The sequence below is a fragment of the Acomys russatus genome, chromosome 11, assembly GCF_903995435.1.
Source record: "Acomys russatus chromosome 11, mAcoRus1.1, whole genome shotgun sequence".
Taxonomy (NCBI): domain Eukaryota; kingdom Metazoa; phylum Chordata; class Mammalia; order Rodentia; family Muridae; genus Acomys; species Acomys russatus.
This window is the reverse complement of record NC_067147.1, coordinates 38,946,112-38,964,280: the sequence shown is the minus strand read 5'-3', so window position 1 is coordinate 38,964,280 and position 18,169 is coordinate 38,946,112. Positions and strand designations below refer to the sequence as shown.

The window sequence follows — 18,169 nt, the reverse complement described above, 5'->3', positions numbered from 1 at the left end:
CTTGGGTGTCTGGTATATTCTACCTCCTCCTCCCATGTACTTCCTTGCCTTGTACAGGGACCATCTCATCGGCTGTCACAGAGTTTATCTGTCACTTGCCACAGACTGACCCTGTATGAGAGTCTGAGACAGACGTATACTTATAATCTAGTGTAGGAGAGATGTGGCTTATAGCCAAGGCAGGCAGGACCTTTTGGGCCCTCTCTTGGCTGGCTCTCCCCTGCTGAGGGGGCTGCCCGTGCCCTTTTCCTGGGGCTGCCCCAAGTGTTCTGGTTGGCATCTGAGCCACAGGGTTCAGACTGCAGGGCCTCTATGCAGAGCCGGTCCTCAGTTCAAGGCTTGGCAGCCATGCTGCCTTCTGGCACTCAAGGGCTGCTTTCTGTCTCCTTGTCCTGAAGCTGCAGTCACTGCCAGGACTGGGAGCCAAGCAAGGGGCCAGGCAGAGCTCCCAGCCCGATCATGGTGGGCTGTGGTGGTGATAGAGAGAGGGGCTTGGAGCCATGTGGCTTTTGGGCATAGGGAAATGGAAACACAGTGGCTTCAGCCCCAGGGAGAAATGTTCTGAGGCTGAAAGGCCTCCAGGGCATGGTTTGCAGAGGAAGGAGGGGCTCAGAAGGGGAGGCCGTGCTCTGCCACCTACATCAGGACCCCTCTCTCTGAAGATGCGGTGGGTGGGAATGAACCAGTGACCCTCCTTTAAGCATACTTTCTAAGCTGTTAATAGTCTGAACAACTGAGTTCTGGTTGGCAATAGAGGGCAGTTAATTATCATCACCAATGTCATCATCCTCCTCACCATCCAGTACCACAAAGGGACATATCTTACCTGCACTGTAGACTTTCCCACCTTGGGTGGCCACTGACATCCCTGACTTGCCGTTGGCTACCTGAAGCTCACAGCCCCTCAGCCTAGACCTCATTGTCTTTGAGGGCAGTTTTGGCTAGTTATTTTTCACCCAGAGAGTTGTTTTTGCATCAGGTGGTGAGGTCCTGCCATGGCATGAGGCACAGATAGAGTGATCTTAAGAGTCCTTGGTCACTCCCTGCCGGGGTGAGGATGTTCCCAATGTCAGAGGCATACAGAACCAGCCTGGCTGGGCTCAACCCCGTTCAGGGAATGCACAGATGGATGGCCTGTTGGGGTTTCTGTTTCCTGTCCATTTTTTGCATTCATTCTGCCTACCCCCATGTTGACTGCTCATCTTGTGAAAAAGCCCTTACTCATCCCTTTGAGTACCATTTCATGGACTAGATGCTTTGGTTTGGGTGTGTGGTTCTTGGCCTTAACTGTGTGTGGCAATCACCCAGGTAGCTCTGAAGTGTGATGTCATGGGTCCTGGGTATGGTCTGAGTGACAATAGGTCTGCAAAGTCCTTGCATGATTAAAAGAAGCATCCAAGAGTGAGGACAATTGTCATAGCCATGTATTTGACAGAGAAGCAGGGGTCAGGTCATAGGGTCGGGCTTGGGAAGGAAAGAAAATAGAAGACCCCACCCTGCTGAGGGTCAGACCCCTTGGAGACATTCTCCTTTCCCTATTTCATCTTATCTTCCTAACCCTTTGGCTTCAGATGTGAAAATCGAGACTTGGAGAAGACCTGTGCCACTTAGCCAGAGTAGGGTCTGGGATGTGTCACTTCTCTGTGGAGCCTCGCCACTACTTGGCAGGAAAGTTGCATGGCAGAGATGGGAGGGTTCATTGTATTGGTGTTATGGTAAAAATCTGGAGTGTTCCACCAAAAGCAGTGTGTACCGCTACTGGGAGGTAGAGGCTCCTTTGGGAGGTGGAGACTAACACAAGTTAGGCCACTGAAGGCAAGCCCTTGAAGGACATATGGGGACCCCCAACCCTTCCCCCGCGGTCTTTGCTTCCTGGCCGCTATGAGATGAGCAGCTTTGTTGCACCATATGTTCTTTGGCATGCTGCCCTGTGCCACCACAGATTCAAAACAGTAGTGCCAAACCACTGTAGATTGAAACTGTGAGCCAGGGCTAGAGAGATGGCTCAGTGGTTAAGAGCACTGTCTGCTTTTCCAAGGTTCCTGAGTTCAATTCCCAGAAACCACATGGTGGCTCACGACCATCTGTAATGAGATCCAGTGCCTTCTTGTGGGAGGCAGGTACACATGTGGGCAGAATACTGTATAAATAATAAGTAAATCTTTTTTTTTTTTAAGCAAGGCACGCTTTAAAAAAGAAAAGAAACGAAACTGTGAGCCAAATATACCTTTCTTCTTCTTCTCCTTCTCCTTCTCCTTCTCCTTCTCCTTCTCCTTCTCCTTCTCCTTCTTCTTCTTCTTCTTCTTCTTCAAGATATTTATTTAATGTATATGACTGCTCTATCTGCACGTACACCTGCACACCAGAAGAGGGCATCAGATCCCATTATAGATGGTTATGAGCCACCATGTGGTTGCTGGGAATTGAACTCAGAACTGCTGGAAGAGCAAACAGTACTCTTAACCACTGAGCCATCTCTCCATCCCTAACTTTCTTCTTTTTAACTTGATTTTTCTCAGACGTTTTATCACAGCCATGAAAAGCAGATGAACACAGTTTCCTTTCACAAATTGCTTTAGGGGAGGGGGCTTGTAGAATTCTGTGCAGAACAGGATTGTCTTCTGAAATAAAGAAACCATAGAAAAGTCAGAAAAACAGCATTTTAAAGAGAAAGAAATCACACCTGGTTCAAGCCACCCTCTGCCAGTCTCCTATTCTTTATAGGGACTTTTCCTACCCAGCAGAATTTTTTTCCCCCTCTTCTTGGGAGTGTCTTTCCATTCATGAGCAGAGGATCTGAGCAGATAAAAGCCAGGTTGTGGCAGAGCCAGGAGCCAGGGACAAATCTTTCTGAGGATTCAAGAATTGTGCTCCCACTTCTGGGTCCAACATCCCCTTTCTGAGCTCCAGAGGCTCTCAAACAGCGGTTCTCAGCCTGTAGGTTTTGATCTCCTTGGTGGAGTTGAATGACCCTTTCATGCATGTCACCTAAGACACAGGAGATATTTACATTACAATTCATAACAGCAGCAAAATTACAGTTATGAAATAGCAATGAAAATAATTTTATGGGTGTGTGTGGGGGGGTCACCACAACATGAGACACTGTATTAAAGGGTCGCAACATTAGGAAGGTTGGGAACCACTGCTCTAAAACACAGTTTGAGTGGTGTTAATGAAACCACATAGATGCCACATGCCTGTCGCTGGAAGACAGAAATGATGCTCGAATGTCTCGTGTGTATTACCTCTTTACAACAAGAATGTCACCTTACCGAAGCTAACCTGAATGAGCAGCAAAGCCAGGATTTGAATCAGGCACTCAGTGAATTTAGGGTCTCTGTATCCGCCTCCCCCCCACCCCCAATATTGCTGCAGATAGGCTAGGTTCAGGTCCTCTTAGAGCCTGCAGAGGTCATGACGCAGCTGATGGAGACTCTAGATTCCTGTTTTCTCTTGCAGCCTTTGCCCCGTCCTGGCGGGTCATCATGCTGTTAGGTGGGGGCGTAGGAGAGTGTACCTACCAATCTTGGGCAAGTCTGGCCTATAAGGGCCCTGTGCTCCTGCTTGTCCTCAAGGCTGGCGCTCAGTCTGAATCAGCCTGCAGACTTTCCTGGGCTCAGGCCGAGGCCTTGGCCGCTTTTGCCTCCAGCAGTTCTCACTGGGGCCTCACATCAGGTTTAGGTTTACAGCATCCCCGGGCTTTCATCTGAGCCACACTGACTCACACTTCTGAGGAAACAGACAGCTTGGGTGCTGTGAGTGTGTCTCCCCGTGTCTGCCTTGCTGAGACATGGTGTTTTGTATACCACGTAGTTCTCTCATTAAAGCACACAGTTCAGTGGATTTTCTTTTCTTCTCCCCAACTCCCTTTTTTCCCTTTTATTTTTTTAAGTTTGGTTTTTTTTTTTCCTCCCCAAACAGGGTTTCTCTGTGTCATCCTGACTATCCTGGAACTCCCTCTGTAGACCAGGCTGGCCTTGAACTCAAAGATTTGCTTGCCTCTGCCTACTGAGTGCTGGGTTTGGAGGTGTGCACCGCCACACCTGGCTTTCAGTGGATCATCGTAGGGCTCTGCAACTCTCTCTACAGTCAGCGTGAGGGTTTCATCAGTTCCTAGAGAAATGAGTGTCCCTTACCTGTTATGCTTATGCCAGCTCTGCAGCTTTCATCTACTTTCTCTGCACACGTCCCTCTTCCCTTTTGTAAAGGCTCCCGTGGCGCTCGGCACCTTTTGTATCTGGCTTCTTTCACTTGGCGCAGTGTTCTTAGGCTCATCTTCTCCGGGACATGCATTGGTACTTCATTCACGTTTATGGACAGGTAATGCTGCATTGTGTGGATGTGTCATTCTGTTGACAGGCATCTGGGCTACTTGCCGTGTTTTAATTGCTATGAACGATGCTTCTGTAAGCACTAGTATTCGGTGATTTTTTTCTGGTTGCTGTGACAAAATGCTTGACAGGAGCAACTTAGGAAGGAAGGAAGGAAGGATTGAGCTGGTGCTCCAGCGTTTAAGAAGAGGTATGGCCCGTCATGGTGGGAAGACATGGCGGCAGTGTGAGGCAGCAGGAGAGGTGAATGCTGTTTCTCAGCTTGCTTTCTTCTCTTTTCCCTTTTTTATTAGGGTCACAGAATGACGCTGCTCACATTCAGGCTGGGTCTCCCTTCCTCACTGAAGCCTGTCGGGAAGTGCCTTCCCAGACAAGACAAGCGGTGTCTCCTAGGTAGTTCTGAATCCCATCAACTTGACAATGAGGGCGGACAGTCCACGGACAAGTTTTTGTGTGGATGTATTTTTGTTTGTCTTGGGTCTGTACCTAGGAATGGTCTTTCTGGATCTTGTATTAACACTGTTCGGTTGTGTAAGGAGCTGCCAGGTTGCTTCCAAGTGGCTGTACACTTCACATTCCCACCAGCAGTGTGTAAGGGCTCCAATTTCTCCTCGTTCTTGCCAACACTTGTTATTATCTTACTTTTGGTTCTAGCCAACCTAGGGGGTATGAAGCGGTGTTTCACTGTGGTTTGGATTTGAGTTCCCCTGATGACTAATGACACTGGGCACCTTTTTCGTTGGCCATTTAAATATATTCCTTGGAGAAATGGCTACTCAGATCTTTTGCCTATTTTCAAATTGGGCTGTTTGTCTTAATTATCACGTTATAAAAGTTATATCATTCAGCTATAATAAGGTGGTTAAGACTAGCAGAGGCTTGTCTTCTTCTCCCCCCCACACCTCTCTCCCGCTCCCCATCATGCGTGTGCGTAGTAGAGCCTCAACAGGAACCTTTCCCTTGGCTAGTGGATGACACTTTTCTCATTTCATGGCTCAGAGACAATAGCCAGCCCTGTAGGACCCTTGGGTGCTCCATGAAGTTGAACTGATGACTACAGAGTTAGGTTACCAAATCTTGCAGGTCTTGACTCCTGGCCTACGACTATTATTATTATTATTATTATTTTCTTTTAGAGATGGGCAAGAGAAGGGAAGAAGAATGGGTCTGGCCATAAGCCTAGAGTTCTCTGAAGGTTGCCTGCCTCGTGGCGATCCCCCTCGCTATCAAGGAGGACCAAGGGGGGTTGCTGGGTGAACATAAAAGGGATACATATGTATATAAGGAGTTCTGAGAAGGGATGGATGCTGATGCAATCAGAGACTGTCTGCCAGCATGAGGTCTTTTAAGCCAGGATTAGAGATAAGCCTCGGAGAGCATGTGTTCAGTGGTCTAGGTTGCAGAAGACTTGGGAGGTTATGGTAGCCTTGTAGTGTAGGGAGAGATAGAGGTACCAGTGCTGGGGATGGCACGGCACGTCAGCGTGCTGCAGTGAGAACCATCCAGCCATCCCTTCGGGGACCTAGTGGAAGCAATGTTTAATCCTCATCCAGCCTCCAGGTGCTGGGGTTCTTTTTCCTTTAGAGTGAAACTTACTGGAAGCTTTGAACCTGACACAACCAGCTGGCCAAGGGGTGTCTTTGCCACTAAAACCCTTGGGACAGAGTTTAGAGAAAAATTCAGATTCAAGGGTGCTATTGACCTTGGGAAGTTGTCTAGGAGATGGCCTGTTTTGTTTCTCTTCCTTCTAGAAATGCCCCGAATAGGCTGGGCATGAAGGAGCAAAGAGAACATCTGGTCTACTCCACAGCTGGCTCTTTGGAGCTCTTCTCTTTAAATGACCATGTGATGGTTCGGCCTAGTGCATTAGTGGAACACATTTCTGAATATGTCTGAGGGTGTTTACAGAGAGGGGAGAAAATTCACCCTGAATGTGGGCAGCATCACCCAATAGGCCTGGGGCAAGTAAAAGAAGGAGGCTCACTCACTAGTGCTAGCCCAGACCCCCTGCTGTTATGATGTGAGCAGCTCAGGTCCGGCTCTCACCAAGGCAGCCTGAAACCTCTGAAACCAGGAACAAAGTCAGTCACCTGTATGCTGTTTATGCCAGAGATTTGGTCACAGCTATAGTTGACTACTGAAAGGCTTTCCTTTTGGGAAGCGATGGCCCCCAAGATTCCCTCCTTCCCAGATGGCCTGCAGTTATGTCTCCGAGCCAGATTCTTGTGCCCGTCCAGCGGTGTCCTTCTTTGTTGTCCTGGACCATTTCTGAGCTTGGATTTCCATTCTGTTTGAGAACACACTTCTCGTGCCTCCCTGAGGCCTCCCTGAAGATTTGTGTGTTGTCTCAGTGCCGCTTTACCTCTGTCTCAACGCACTTACATGCAGCTTTAGAGCAAACATATTCTACCTACAAAAATCACATTTATATATAAATTTCAAAATAATTTGCCTTCAGTTATCTACCAAAATATCTGGGACTTTATTCCGATGGGAGAAAACTAGCAGTAGTGGACTGAGCTTGCTCAGTTAGGTCCACAGCAGGCTACAAGGTGATTTCCAAGCCCCACTCCCTTCTCGGGTTCCACGTGACCACCACTTCTTCAGATGCCCTGGGATTTCACACTGAAATTGGGAGTTCCTGCCCACCCGGGCAACTGGGCAAAACCTCAGTATGGCCTGGAGGCTGCAAGATGTAGACAGAGAAAAAGCTGTTGCTTTTGCCACTGACGTGATGTCACCACAAGGCACATTGGAAAAATCCAAATAGAACCCCTGCCCTCACTAGTCATATGCCTCCTAGGAAAGACACTTGGAGATAGCCACATGAAAAGGAGGTTAGCGCAAGGCGAGGTGGCCAGATCTTCCCCTGAGAATTTCTATCCTGAGCTGAGGGCCCACATGATATCTGGCTCTGTTAGATGTATACAAGGATTCATTCTTTGTTTTGTTTTTATTGCATGAGGAACCTTTTTAGTGTATGTTTCCTACTTATGTAGTGTTTGTGAAAGAATAAGCAATGTGTGGAAATAGATAGGGCCGACATTGATTTTCCAGCCTTCCACAAATAATTTTTTCTCTTTTCCTTGATGTCTTCTCCAGAAATTTGATTTGATTTTAGTGCTTTAAAATTAGCTACCACTTTTCAGAAATATAAACATCTCATAAATTGAGAGACGGAGTGATTTAGCGAGGAGGCAGGGAGCCAGGAGTCTCTGCTTGCCAGTCTGTCTGCCTCGCGTGGTGCCTGGCTTTCTGGCCAGGGCAGAGATTCAAGGGAACGTGTGCCAAATCTCTTCTTGAATAGAGGAGGAGAGCAAAGTTAGTGGGGAAGGAGAAAGGCTTATGCTGCCCAGGTGGGTCATACCCTAAAGGGCTCCATGAAAGTTAGGAACGGCCAGAGCTAGGGGCCGGGGTCAAGCTTGCCTCCTTATTGTCTCTCCAAGACAGAAGATGTCTCTCAGGCCCAGAGAGAGCCCAGATCTGGCCCAGGCCTGTCTATCACACTCCAAAATGGGTAAGAACAATCTTTGGATTGTTTGGCTCTGCTCTTGAACTCTGGGGACCAACAAGACCCACAGTCACAAGGTATGTTCCCCAGTTGCTGGGTTCAGCTCTTTTGCCCTACTCAGTAAACTGGTATGGGAGACAGACTCCTCAACTCAGCCCTGGGCCCAAGGTCTAAGGTCAAGAGGCTGATTATACAGGACCTGAGGAGTGCATGGTGGTGGAGAGCTGCAGGTCAGTGTGGGGTGAGGGTCCTTTCCCGTTGAGAGATGGAGAGTCACCTTGGGAGTGGGTGGACACTGTTCCTTTTATAAGCCATGTACTTGGGTCTCTTCTGTTTTCACACACTCCTGGTGGGAGTTGGGCTGGTGTCCATGGGAACAGTTGGCCAGAGGTAAGATTGAGCATTCTTGCTCTACAAGACCAGATTCCAACAGAAGCCAAGATAATTTCAGGTAAGGACCCCAGTGGCAGATGCCAGCCCACATGAGCCAAGGTTATATGGTGAATCAGTTATGGATCACACAGATCTGGGCGTCTGTTCAATGCTGACCTTCACTGGATGACTTGAACTAGTTGTTTTAATTTCTGAGCCTCTAAAAACCCATTTATGAAATGAGTCTAGCCTTAGTGCCTTTATTAAAGGGCCATGAAGATGAAATGGTGTAAGTCAACATAAGTTGTAGGAACTATTTTTAATAATAACAGAGAATAAGGCAGTTTATAAAGAGTAGAACATAGCCGGGCCTGGTGGCGCACGCCTTTAATCCCAGCACTCGGGAGGCAGAGGCAGGCAGATTGCTGTGAGTTCAAGGCCAGCCTGGTCTACAAAGTGAGTCCAGGATGGCCAAGGCTACACAGAGAAACCCTGTCTTGAAAAACCAAAAAAAAAAAAAAAAAAAAAGAAGAGTAGAACATAGAAACATATTCTAGCTTCCTTTCTGTCACTGCTGTGATAAAATACAATTAAAAACAACTTAGGAAAGGGGATTTATTTGGCTTGCACTTTCAGGTCTCAGTCCATTGCTGAGGGAAGTCAAGGCAAGAAATCAAAGGTAGAAACAACGGAGACATGCCATTTGCTAGCTTGCCCAGGCACATGCTTAGCTAGCTTTCTTATACAGCCTAGGACCGCCAGCTTATGGAATGGTGCTGCCCACAATGGGCTGGGCCCTCCCATGATAATTAACAATCAAGACACTCTCTCACAGACATGCTCTGATAAAGACAACCACAGAGCTGTGATTCCCATCTGGGTGACTCTAGGCTGTGTCAGGTTGACATGTCAGGAGCACCCCTGTAGGGTCTCTCTTGTAACACAAGAAGAGGAAGTGTTCTGTCACTGGAGAAGTCCAAGCACAAGTTAAAGGTCCCCTAGCTGATTTTTGTTATTAAGTTAAGGAAGTCTCAATCTGGGCTGCGCAATAGTGACAGCATCCAGATCATTCTGAAACCTTCGTCCCCTGATTGTGAGCCACGTGGAATCACTGAACCATGAGGCAGGAGGCGTCGGCGTTGGAAAGATCTGCTTTGTGTGGTTGGTTTACACAAGTCCCAGAATAGAGAGGATGTGGGCAGGGAGGACCAGAGCGTGAGAACGGCGGGTGGAGCCGTTTAGGGGGATTCTTTTCCGCTGGGCTGCTTCAAGAAGCCTGGCGACTGAGATGGCACAGGCTACCTGACTCTGGGAAAGTTCAGTTGTGTGGTCCTTGGCCTGGATAGATCTGTATAGGGATGGTTTCTTTGCTTGTCCCAGGGCCCAGGAACAGCCCCTCACTAACAGACAGGGCATAAGAAGGAGTGATGGTGGGCTAGGCTGAGCCTTCTCAATGGCCCAGCTAGGATAGCTTTGGGACATATCCTGTGCTTGAGGCCACCAGCTGTCTCTTCAACCGTGCACCTTTCCTGTGCCCCGGGGTTCTGCAGATCTCTAGTGGTAGAGGTCCTTGAGTTTGACCATTATTTTGTTGTCCCTGCTCGGCTTCTACCTGCGATGCTCAGTGACTCTCTGGTCTTGGGCATAGTCCATGCCTCCATTGGCTGCCCAAGGGCTCCTTCCACCTGACACGACAATCTTGGGTGGCTTTCTATGACTGCCCTAACCCTTCCTCCCTTCCTCTCATGCACTCATCCCCCGTCACTGAGCTGTGGGGTCTACGCACTACCAGTCTTGGGGTGCCTCTGTAACAGCTGGGTCATCGCAGCTTTCCCTCAGACTGCATACAGGCCTGTGAGGGAGGACTGTTGTCTCGTGGCAGTGTCGAGATGTGCAGTCAACATGGGAGAGAATAAAACTGGTGTTGGGAAGCATTTGAGTGCCTCGCTTCTAGTCCCTGTTCCTGCTGAGACTTCCATGCGGCCAACATGGTTGTGTGTTTAGCTCTTGTAACTAGGTGTCTGATACACACCCATCCCTCAGGGCCACACCTGCCCTAGTGCCGGGCACAGTGTAGGACATTCCTCATCCTTGGCTCCTCCTCAGAGCCACAGGCTGTGCCTTACTTACCTTATTCCCAGGGCAAGTGTCTTTTGATGCTGAGTCTTTTGAAAGAATGCTAATGCTGGCATTGTAGTGTGTGTGTGTGTGTGTGTATGTGTGTGTGTGTGTGTGTGTGTGTTGCAAGCATGTACATGCAAGCATTCATGTGCCACGGTGTGTGTTCCATCAGAGAGCAAGCTTAGGTTCCAATTCTCTTCTACTGCCTTGATTCAAACAGGATCTGTTGTTCATGATGCTTATGCCAGGCTGGCTGAGGTGTTCCTTCCTCAGTCTCCAATCTCCCTGCCCAGGGAAAGCTGAGACCCTGGGGGCGGGGCTAGTCTGTGTTACTGTGTCTGGCTTTTATGTGGGTTCTGAGGATCTGAATGCAAGGTTTCAGCATGTGATAAATGCTTTATCCTCTGCCTTCCGAGAGCCCAGTCCCTAGCATTTTAACAACAATAGACCATCATATTATTAGACAAAATGGAGCCCAGGGAGGCCACACACCATCACAAGGCCACCATTTCCCCCTGGAGCATTTCTTGGCTTCCCAGATTGGTCTGTAATGAGGTGTGAAGGCAGCCATCTTGGTCCCAACTATCCTGGTTTTCTGCTTCACTAACAAAGGAGAAGGGCTCCATGCTGTAGGGACAGGGACGAATGCACCGGGGCCATGGAAGGACTTTCCTGAGACTTAATTTCTAAACAGGCTGAGCTGGGGGAGCTGGTGGAGTCCACTGGTGTCAGTAGCTGCTTTAAGAAGGGGGAGTTCTAAGCAGGCTGTGGTGGCTCATGCCTTTAATCTCATCACTCGAGAGGCAGAGGCAGGTGGATCACTGTGAGTTCGAGGCCAGCCTGGTCTACAAAGTAAGTCCAGGACAGCCAGGGCTACACAGAGAAACCCAGTGTCCAAAAACAAAACAAAACAAAACAAAAAAAAACATCCGCTTACAAGAATGTGCAAGGCTTTGTGTTCACAGCTGGGTTCCCAGTATCTGGGATGCTGAAGGGTTTCCAATAGATACTTGTTAGAATAAGTGAATAGATTAAACAAGTATTCATTAAATGTTATATGCTATTTTTCATGCACCAAGTTGGTGCATGAAAGAGAGTGTGTGCACGCAAACATGTATATTAGCATTATATATCTCTTTATATGTTTTATTGGTCTCTTTGATTATGGTCTTGCTTGGTGGCTAATGACACATTTGCTGGGCTTGGCCAAGGTTAGAATTTTGTGTTTTGATTTCCAAGGCCAGCTCTTGATTTTATTTTTATAAGGAATATATTGATGTGCACAGAATGTGAGAGTGAAAGTGGAATGTGCACCCTTGGTGCACTATCCTGGCTAGGTTCCCTAGGGGCCCATTAGCCTCCTGCTGTACCACAGACTTTAGGTCCAAAACAATAGCCTTTTGTACTGGAGCAGGGACCACACCTATCCAAGGGCTGATTTCCCTTTTGTTCTGGGGTTTTCCCTCTTGCCTTTAGGGGGAGTAGGATACTGTCAGAATGCTATGCGTGGCTGTGTGCTTCCTCGCCTCTCCTAGTTGCTTACCTTGCAAACTAATAGAACCCTTTGTTCAAATGACACCTCAAATAACTAGCACTAGCAATGCAGGTCTGCTATGCATAAAATGGGGACTGCCTCCCCCCTCACCTTACTGTACTTCCTTGTCATAGGACTTACTGGAGTCCCAGGCTTTCCCAGGCCCTGGTGGAAGAGCCCACACCTGTTTTGTGTCCTGCATTCTCACCTCTTCTCTCCCCCCACCCACCCCCCATTCCTGCTCTCCCTGGGCCCCACAGGCTGGCCTCATCCGCACAGACAGCTCTGACTACTTCATTGAACCTCTGGAGCGAGGGCAGCAGGAGAAGGAGGCTGGCGGGAGGACACACGTGGTTTACCGCCGGGAAGCTGTCCAGAGGGAGTGGAGAGAGCCTCATGGGGACCTTCATAATGAAGGTAGGCTGTGGGCAGGGGACCCAGGAGTGACCTTTGTCCCTGTCCCTGGGATAACTTCCGTTTTAAGCTCTCGGTACCTGTCTTCTCATTTGTGAACCGGGCCTGGGCCATGCCAAGAAAGAAAGCCCAGTAGATTGAAAGGACTAATAGAACTGGCCAGAACCGGAGCTAGAGAAAGCCACTTGGGTCTTGAACACAGGTCCTTGGGATTCCAGCATCTCCGAGGCTAAGCTGAAGCAGAAGGTCAAATGGCCATTGGTTCCTTCCCCCTAAAAAATTAAACCCACTATGTGGGAGCCACCAGAAGGTCCTTAAGACCCTTGCTAGCCATGCCTGGTGGCAGCGCAGGGCAGAGAGCTCTGTGTCCAGTGTACTGTCTTGCTCCGTGATCCCAGGCAAGTGCTTTACCATCCCCTAATGAGTGAGGTGGAGGCGGTGGGCGCTACCCTCTGAGGCTGTTTGTTGTACATATTGGTGAGTGCCAGGCAAACAGCAGGCCCTTAATGAATGGTGGTCTCACTGTATTCCTTGGAGTAGCCATTAGCATGGTGATGTGGGACACCCCTCCCCTTAAAAACAGGTGCAACCCCCGCTCCCTGGTGAGCAGTACTTGGGCACCATTGCTGAGATAAGGATATGGGTGGGGTATGTGACAGGTGCTGGTTCTGGCCCTGTGGCCAACTTTGAATGAGTCTTTGTCAAGGAGTTGCTTTGATGGAGAAGCCATGATGAGGACTGGTTGGAATCTGGTCTCAAGTGGCCACACCCTTGTGCCAGGGTCCTGTGGGATAGGGCCGGGAGACCAGTTGTTTCATATGCAGTGACTTCTATGAAGCTCCACCTGCTCTCTGTGTGTCACGAGGGCTGGATGGAAGCTCTGCCTAGTGTGAGGGAAGCTGGGGAGGGGCACAGTACCTTCTCTCTAAGGAGAACATTAAGTTTTACTTGGTCTTGGGGTGGGGGTGGGGCGTGAGGCAGCTCTGGATCAAAAGGCTATAAATCTGTCTTTGAAGAGAGGCTTGAGGGAGCCTAGCTCCTCTCCACTAGCCTGGCCCTGACCTCCTTAGCAGCCACACAGATGGCACAGTTGAGATATCAGCCCAGGAACTGTGTCCAGTCTTCTGTATCTCAGTGCACTTGGGGGAAATTCCTGTGTACCAGCTAATGGTCAGGGCCTGGCCACCCAAGGTCTGTCTTCTAAATGACCAGGATGGTAGAGGACTTTCTTGGGCACCTGTGACTCTGAAGCACATTGGTAGGAATACTTCTCGTGAGAAGACCCCAGGTGTGCCTGTCCCCTGGTGACAGGCAAACAGAGGGTTTTCTCAGGCCTGCTTTCTGCCTGGCTTATGGGGAACTATCTCTGAACTTTGCAGAGGAGCTTCCCAGCTTCAGACTGTACCCCCCACCCCCGTATCTACTTGGCCCCATTCTGTGTGGATGTTCCTCTCCTGGCTCTTCAGAGTCAGCACTGCTCCCCATTATTCTATCCTCTACATAGGCTGGGGTTCCTGATGGGGAGACCCCCCCCAAAGGCTTCATCACCTTAGTGTCACCTGCCGGGACTCTTGTCTTTGTGTGGATGCGTAGGGATCCATCTGCTATGGAGGAAAGTCAGCCGAGAAACTTGAAGGTCTCCACCAGATGGGCTTGTCCCTCAAGCTGCCTCTGGAGGGGCAGACTGCCTCCAAGCTTCTCTGTGTAGGGGCACAGTGTTCATCCATGAACTTGGGGTAGAGGGGACAACTCCTCTTGGGCCTCAGGATGTGGCCTTGGTTGTGACCTCTCGAAGAATGTGTGTGTATAATACTCACATACCTGTGCACCTACGTACTATTACTATATACCTACATATAAAAGGGTCCCCATGCACCCGTATCCCCCCATACTCACACCTATACATTCACACATTCTTGCACACTAAAATACCCATCACTGCCCTCTTCTTTATCCATGGCTTGCCCCGTGCATCCTTCCTTCCTCCCACATCCTTCCTGAGGAACCAACTAGATGTAAGCCAGAGCTTTGGGCCTCAGCCATGAGCGTGTGTGTGTGTGTGTGTGTGTGTGTGTGTGTGTGTGTGTGTGTGTGTGGTATATACATGTGTGTTCATGTGCATGCTGCTGCTTATGTGCATGTGAATGTGTGTACTTGTGGGACTGTGTGTGTGTGACTGTCGTCTCCAAGTGTTCTTTGCCTTATATCCCAAGGCAGGCTCTCTCACTTGTATCTGGAGTGCAAGGGTTTGGGTAGTCTAGCTAGCTAGCTTACTCCAAGAGCCCGTCTCTGTGTCTTGCATGTTAGGACTACAGACAGGAAGCCATGCTTCCTGGGCATTTGCCTAGGAGCCAGGGATCCAACTTTGGACCACATGATGGTGTGGAAGCCCTTGACCCATTGAGCCATCTCCCCAGTCCCCAAATGTACCACTTTAAAGTACATAATTGTGTGGTTTTATGTTGTCTTCACAACATGTGTAAAACCCAAGACCTTTGTTTATTCCAAAACCAATTCCTGTCCCCCTCTTTAAAATCCTTAGTTCTCCCCTCAATGAGGGTGGGTCCCTATGAATATAGACATACAGCTCAAGGCCTGTTTGGCGTCTTTAGCATTCAAGGCTTCTCAATGCAGTGGTCTCAGCAGAGCACCCATTTTCACCACACAGTCACTTTCCCCTTTTTGCCTGCACACTCCTCTGCGCATACCTTTGGGGCTGATGTGATGATGGTGCTGGTCTGAACACGTGCATGCAGTTTTCTGAGGATGCAGCTGGCTTTGGGTGTGGTCTGGGAATGGAATCCGTGGGTCACTCTAGGTCTCAGGAATTGGAGGTTGCTGATGGTTTGGAGGAGCTGTACATTTTCCATTCACTTGGGGCTTCCTGGGTGGGCTCCCCCATACCTCTCAGCTCTGGCTCCCTATGCCTGGAGGGTCGTGTAGACGAGACTATGACTGAGGTAACCACGACACCCCAGTTAACGCAGACTCCCCTTTTTCATATACTGAGGGGGAAATTTGGGTGGTCCCAGCCTGGATGTGGTAATAGGGAAGGGGAGACTCAGGTTTATAGTCTGAGCTCTTGCCCCTAATTTGCTGTGTGGCATAGGGGGAGTTAGGTAACCTTTCTGAGCCTCTCATTAGTAGACATAAAGGATGGGGCTCCAGGGTTGTTGAATCTCCGAGTGCTGTTCACATGCTGGGGTGACTGTTGCTCCCCTCTCATGGAGAGAGCCCTTGATTTTCACCTCCCCACCTGGGACTCCTCGTGCCTTCTTCCTCCTAGTGGTCTGTCTGAGTGCAGATGCTGGGCTTCTGTGAGCGTTTACTGTTTTGGATTTTGGAGCATTTCCAGGGAGGGGTTTTTGGGTCAGAGATGCTCAGCTCTCATAGTGAATGTGAGTTCCAGGATTTAAAAAAAAAAAAAAAAAAAAAGCCTCTCTGAGGTATTTTGGACAAGGAGCCCTCATACTGTACGTTGACACCCTCCCATTTCTGTCAGCCTAACTAAACTGTAAATTCACACGCAGCTCCCTCACCACTATCACCCAATTGTCATTTGTCTACTCATCTGCTAGCTCCTAGGAGTATAATTGTGGGGCCTCTATACCCCCTTCTTTGGACCCACTCTAGTAGGCTTTTAGGTGAGTGGATTCCTGAGTGTTCTGAGAAGCAGTCTGAGGGGCTTAGGATCTGGCCCTGTTAGTAGAGGACTCCCTAGCAGTCAGGAAGCCCTGGCTCATGAAATGGTGTGCTGCTGCATGCCCGTAACCCCAGAGCGCAGGAAGTGGAGGCAAGAGGATCCGAAGCTCAAGGTTATCCTCAGCTGCATGGTAGGTTCAAGACCACACTGGACCACAGGAGACGCTGTCTACAAAGAGAAAGAGAGAAAGACTGATTCAACATTTCTCACAGCCTCCCACTTTTTCTATCCTGGTTTTAGCCTTTGGCCTTGGTGACCTCCCCAACGTGCTGGATCTGGTGGGGGACCAGCTGGGTGACACAGAGCGGAAGCGGCGACATGCCAAGCCTGGCAGTTACAGCATCGAGGTGCTGCTGGCAGTGGATGACTCCGTGGTTCGCTTCCACGGCAAGGAACACACGCAGAACTACGTGCTCACGCTAATGAACATCGTGAGTGTCCCCTTGCCTCGGGTGAGGGGGGGGGCGGTGGGCTGCTACCAGTGCTGATGTCTCAGGCCTGGAGGTCCTCAGAGAAGATGAGGGGGAGTGGCAGACTGTAACGGAGCCTGAGGAGGCATGAGTGCTGCAAGTCTGGCTGGCCACCTCTATGTGGCTTGGGGCACATAAGTAATTCCAGGAAGAGCTGCAGGGAGGCTGGCCATGGATGTGGGCATATCTCCTTCCTTGGAGTATTGACTGATAACGAAAGTCTATAAATTGCGGATCCAGCTAGGACCACACCGCTGGGTGTAGCAGTTGGCGGGGGGGGCGCACAGGCTGTAACTTGCTGCCTTCTTGTGCTGTGGGGTCTTAGCGCCGCTGTGCCCATTCAAATCCTGGCCTCTAATGGTGGCTTTTTGCCAGGTAGTGTTCCATGATCAGTGTGACCCAGGTGTGTGTGTCAGGGGATACCTTCTCCCTTCTTATGTCTTGTGTCTGACACAGGCTAGCAAGAGGAAATAGTTTACCAGATCCTCAGGTGTCGGGTAAGGGTGTTACTTTGAGTAACTCAGATGAATGAGTCGCTCTAAGGAGTGGCCTAAATGAGAAATTTTGGTTAGGTCAAATGGGTTCTTTTGTTTTTGTTTTTTGTTTTTTTTCTGAGACAAAGCTTCTCTGTGTAACAGCTCTGGCTGTCCTGGAACTCTCTCTGTAGACCAGGCTGGCCTCGAACTCACAGAGATCCACCTGTCTCTGCCTCCCAAGTGCTGGGATTAAAGGTGTGCTCAAATAGGTTCTTTTAAAATTATATCTCTATCTATCTCTATCTATCTATCTATCTATCTATCTATCTATCTATCTATCTATAGTGTGTGTGTGTTTGTGTGTGTGTGTGTTTTACTGAGTGCCAGTAGGGGTCAGAGGACAGTTTATGGGGACTTGGTTTCAGGGATTGAACTTGGATTGTCGCCATACACTCCTGCTGCTACCATCAAGTCAAGTAGATTATGTGGGACTGTGACTTCCCTAAACAGAGGACACTCAGTCAGACTTCCTGCCCCTGGAGGTGGACAGATGGGCAGCAGACAGCCTCACCCTCCCATGGGACCCACAGTGCATCCTCTTCATTGTGTGAGGCTTTTATTTGGCTAGGAGGCTGGGAGCACAGACACCCCCCTGGGGAGACGTCATGGACCCTGATGCATGGGTGTCATTTTACTTTTGCCTTAAAGCTCTGCCTGGCTGGTCTGGTGTGATCGTAGGGGATATCTGGTTGCCAGGATGGATGTTCTTATGTGCTAGTGCGTGGGGGCTGCGGTGGGATGAGGAGTTGGGCCAGTCACCATCATCCAAGGAGATGCTGGCCCCAGAGTGATCAAGGCTGAGCAGAGGGTGACAGGCCTTTCATACCAAGCCTAGCGTGCTGTCAGGTCAATTCTGGATTCACTTAGGTTGTGCTAGAAAGACCCACAGTTGCAGATAATGAACGGGGGCTCCCTCTTCATTCTTTTCTCACCTGATGGTAGACTTTGGATGCTTTGTCTTTCTCGGTGCCTTAGTTTACTCATTTCCCTGGTCCATTTCCTTAGGGCTTCTTCAAATCTCAGTTCTAAGGAACCCTTTGAGCCCCTAAAACATGGGCAGTTAGTTTTGGAATTTAGCATGCACTTGATGAGAGCCTGTCCTGTCAACAGAGACAATTTCTCATTCTCAGAGCTTCAGTCTGGCTGCACCAAAAATGTCTCAGGCCCCTGGGGC

The 18,169-nt window shown here is 49.4% G+C and overlaps 1 protein-coding gene across 1 annotated transcript in view; it reads left to right on the top strand.

The window, feature by feature from the left end:
- Adamts14 (ADAM metallopeptidase with thrombospondin type 1 motif 14) overlaps positions 1-18,169 on the top strand; it is a 73,371-nt gene that overhangs the window by 11,494 nt on the left and 43,708 nt on the right. Inside the window, exons 3-4 of the mRNA XM_051153110.1 lie at positions 12,133-12,289; positions 16,230-16,420. Coding sequence (XP_051009067.1) covers positions 12,133-12,289; positions 16,230-16,420 — 348 coding nt within the window. The remainder of the gene's footprint in view (positions 1-12,132; positions 12,290-16,229; positions 16,421-18,169) is intronic.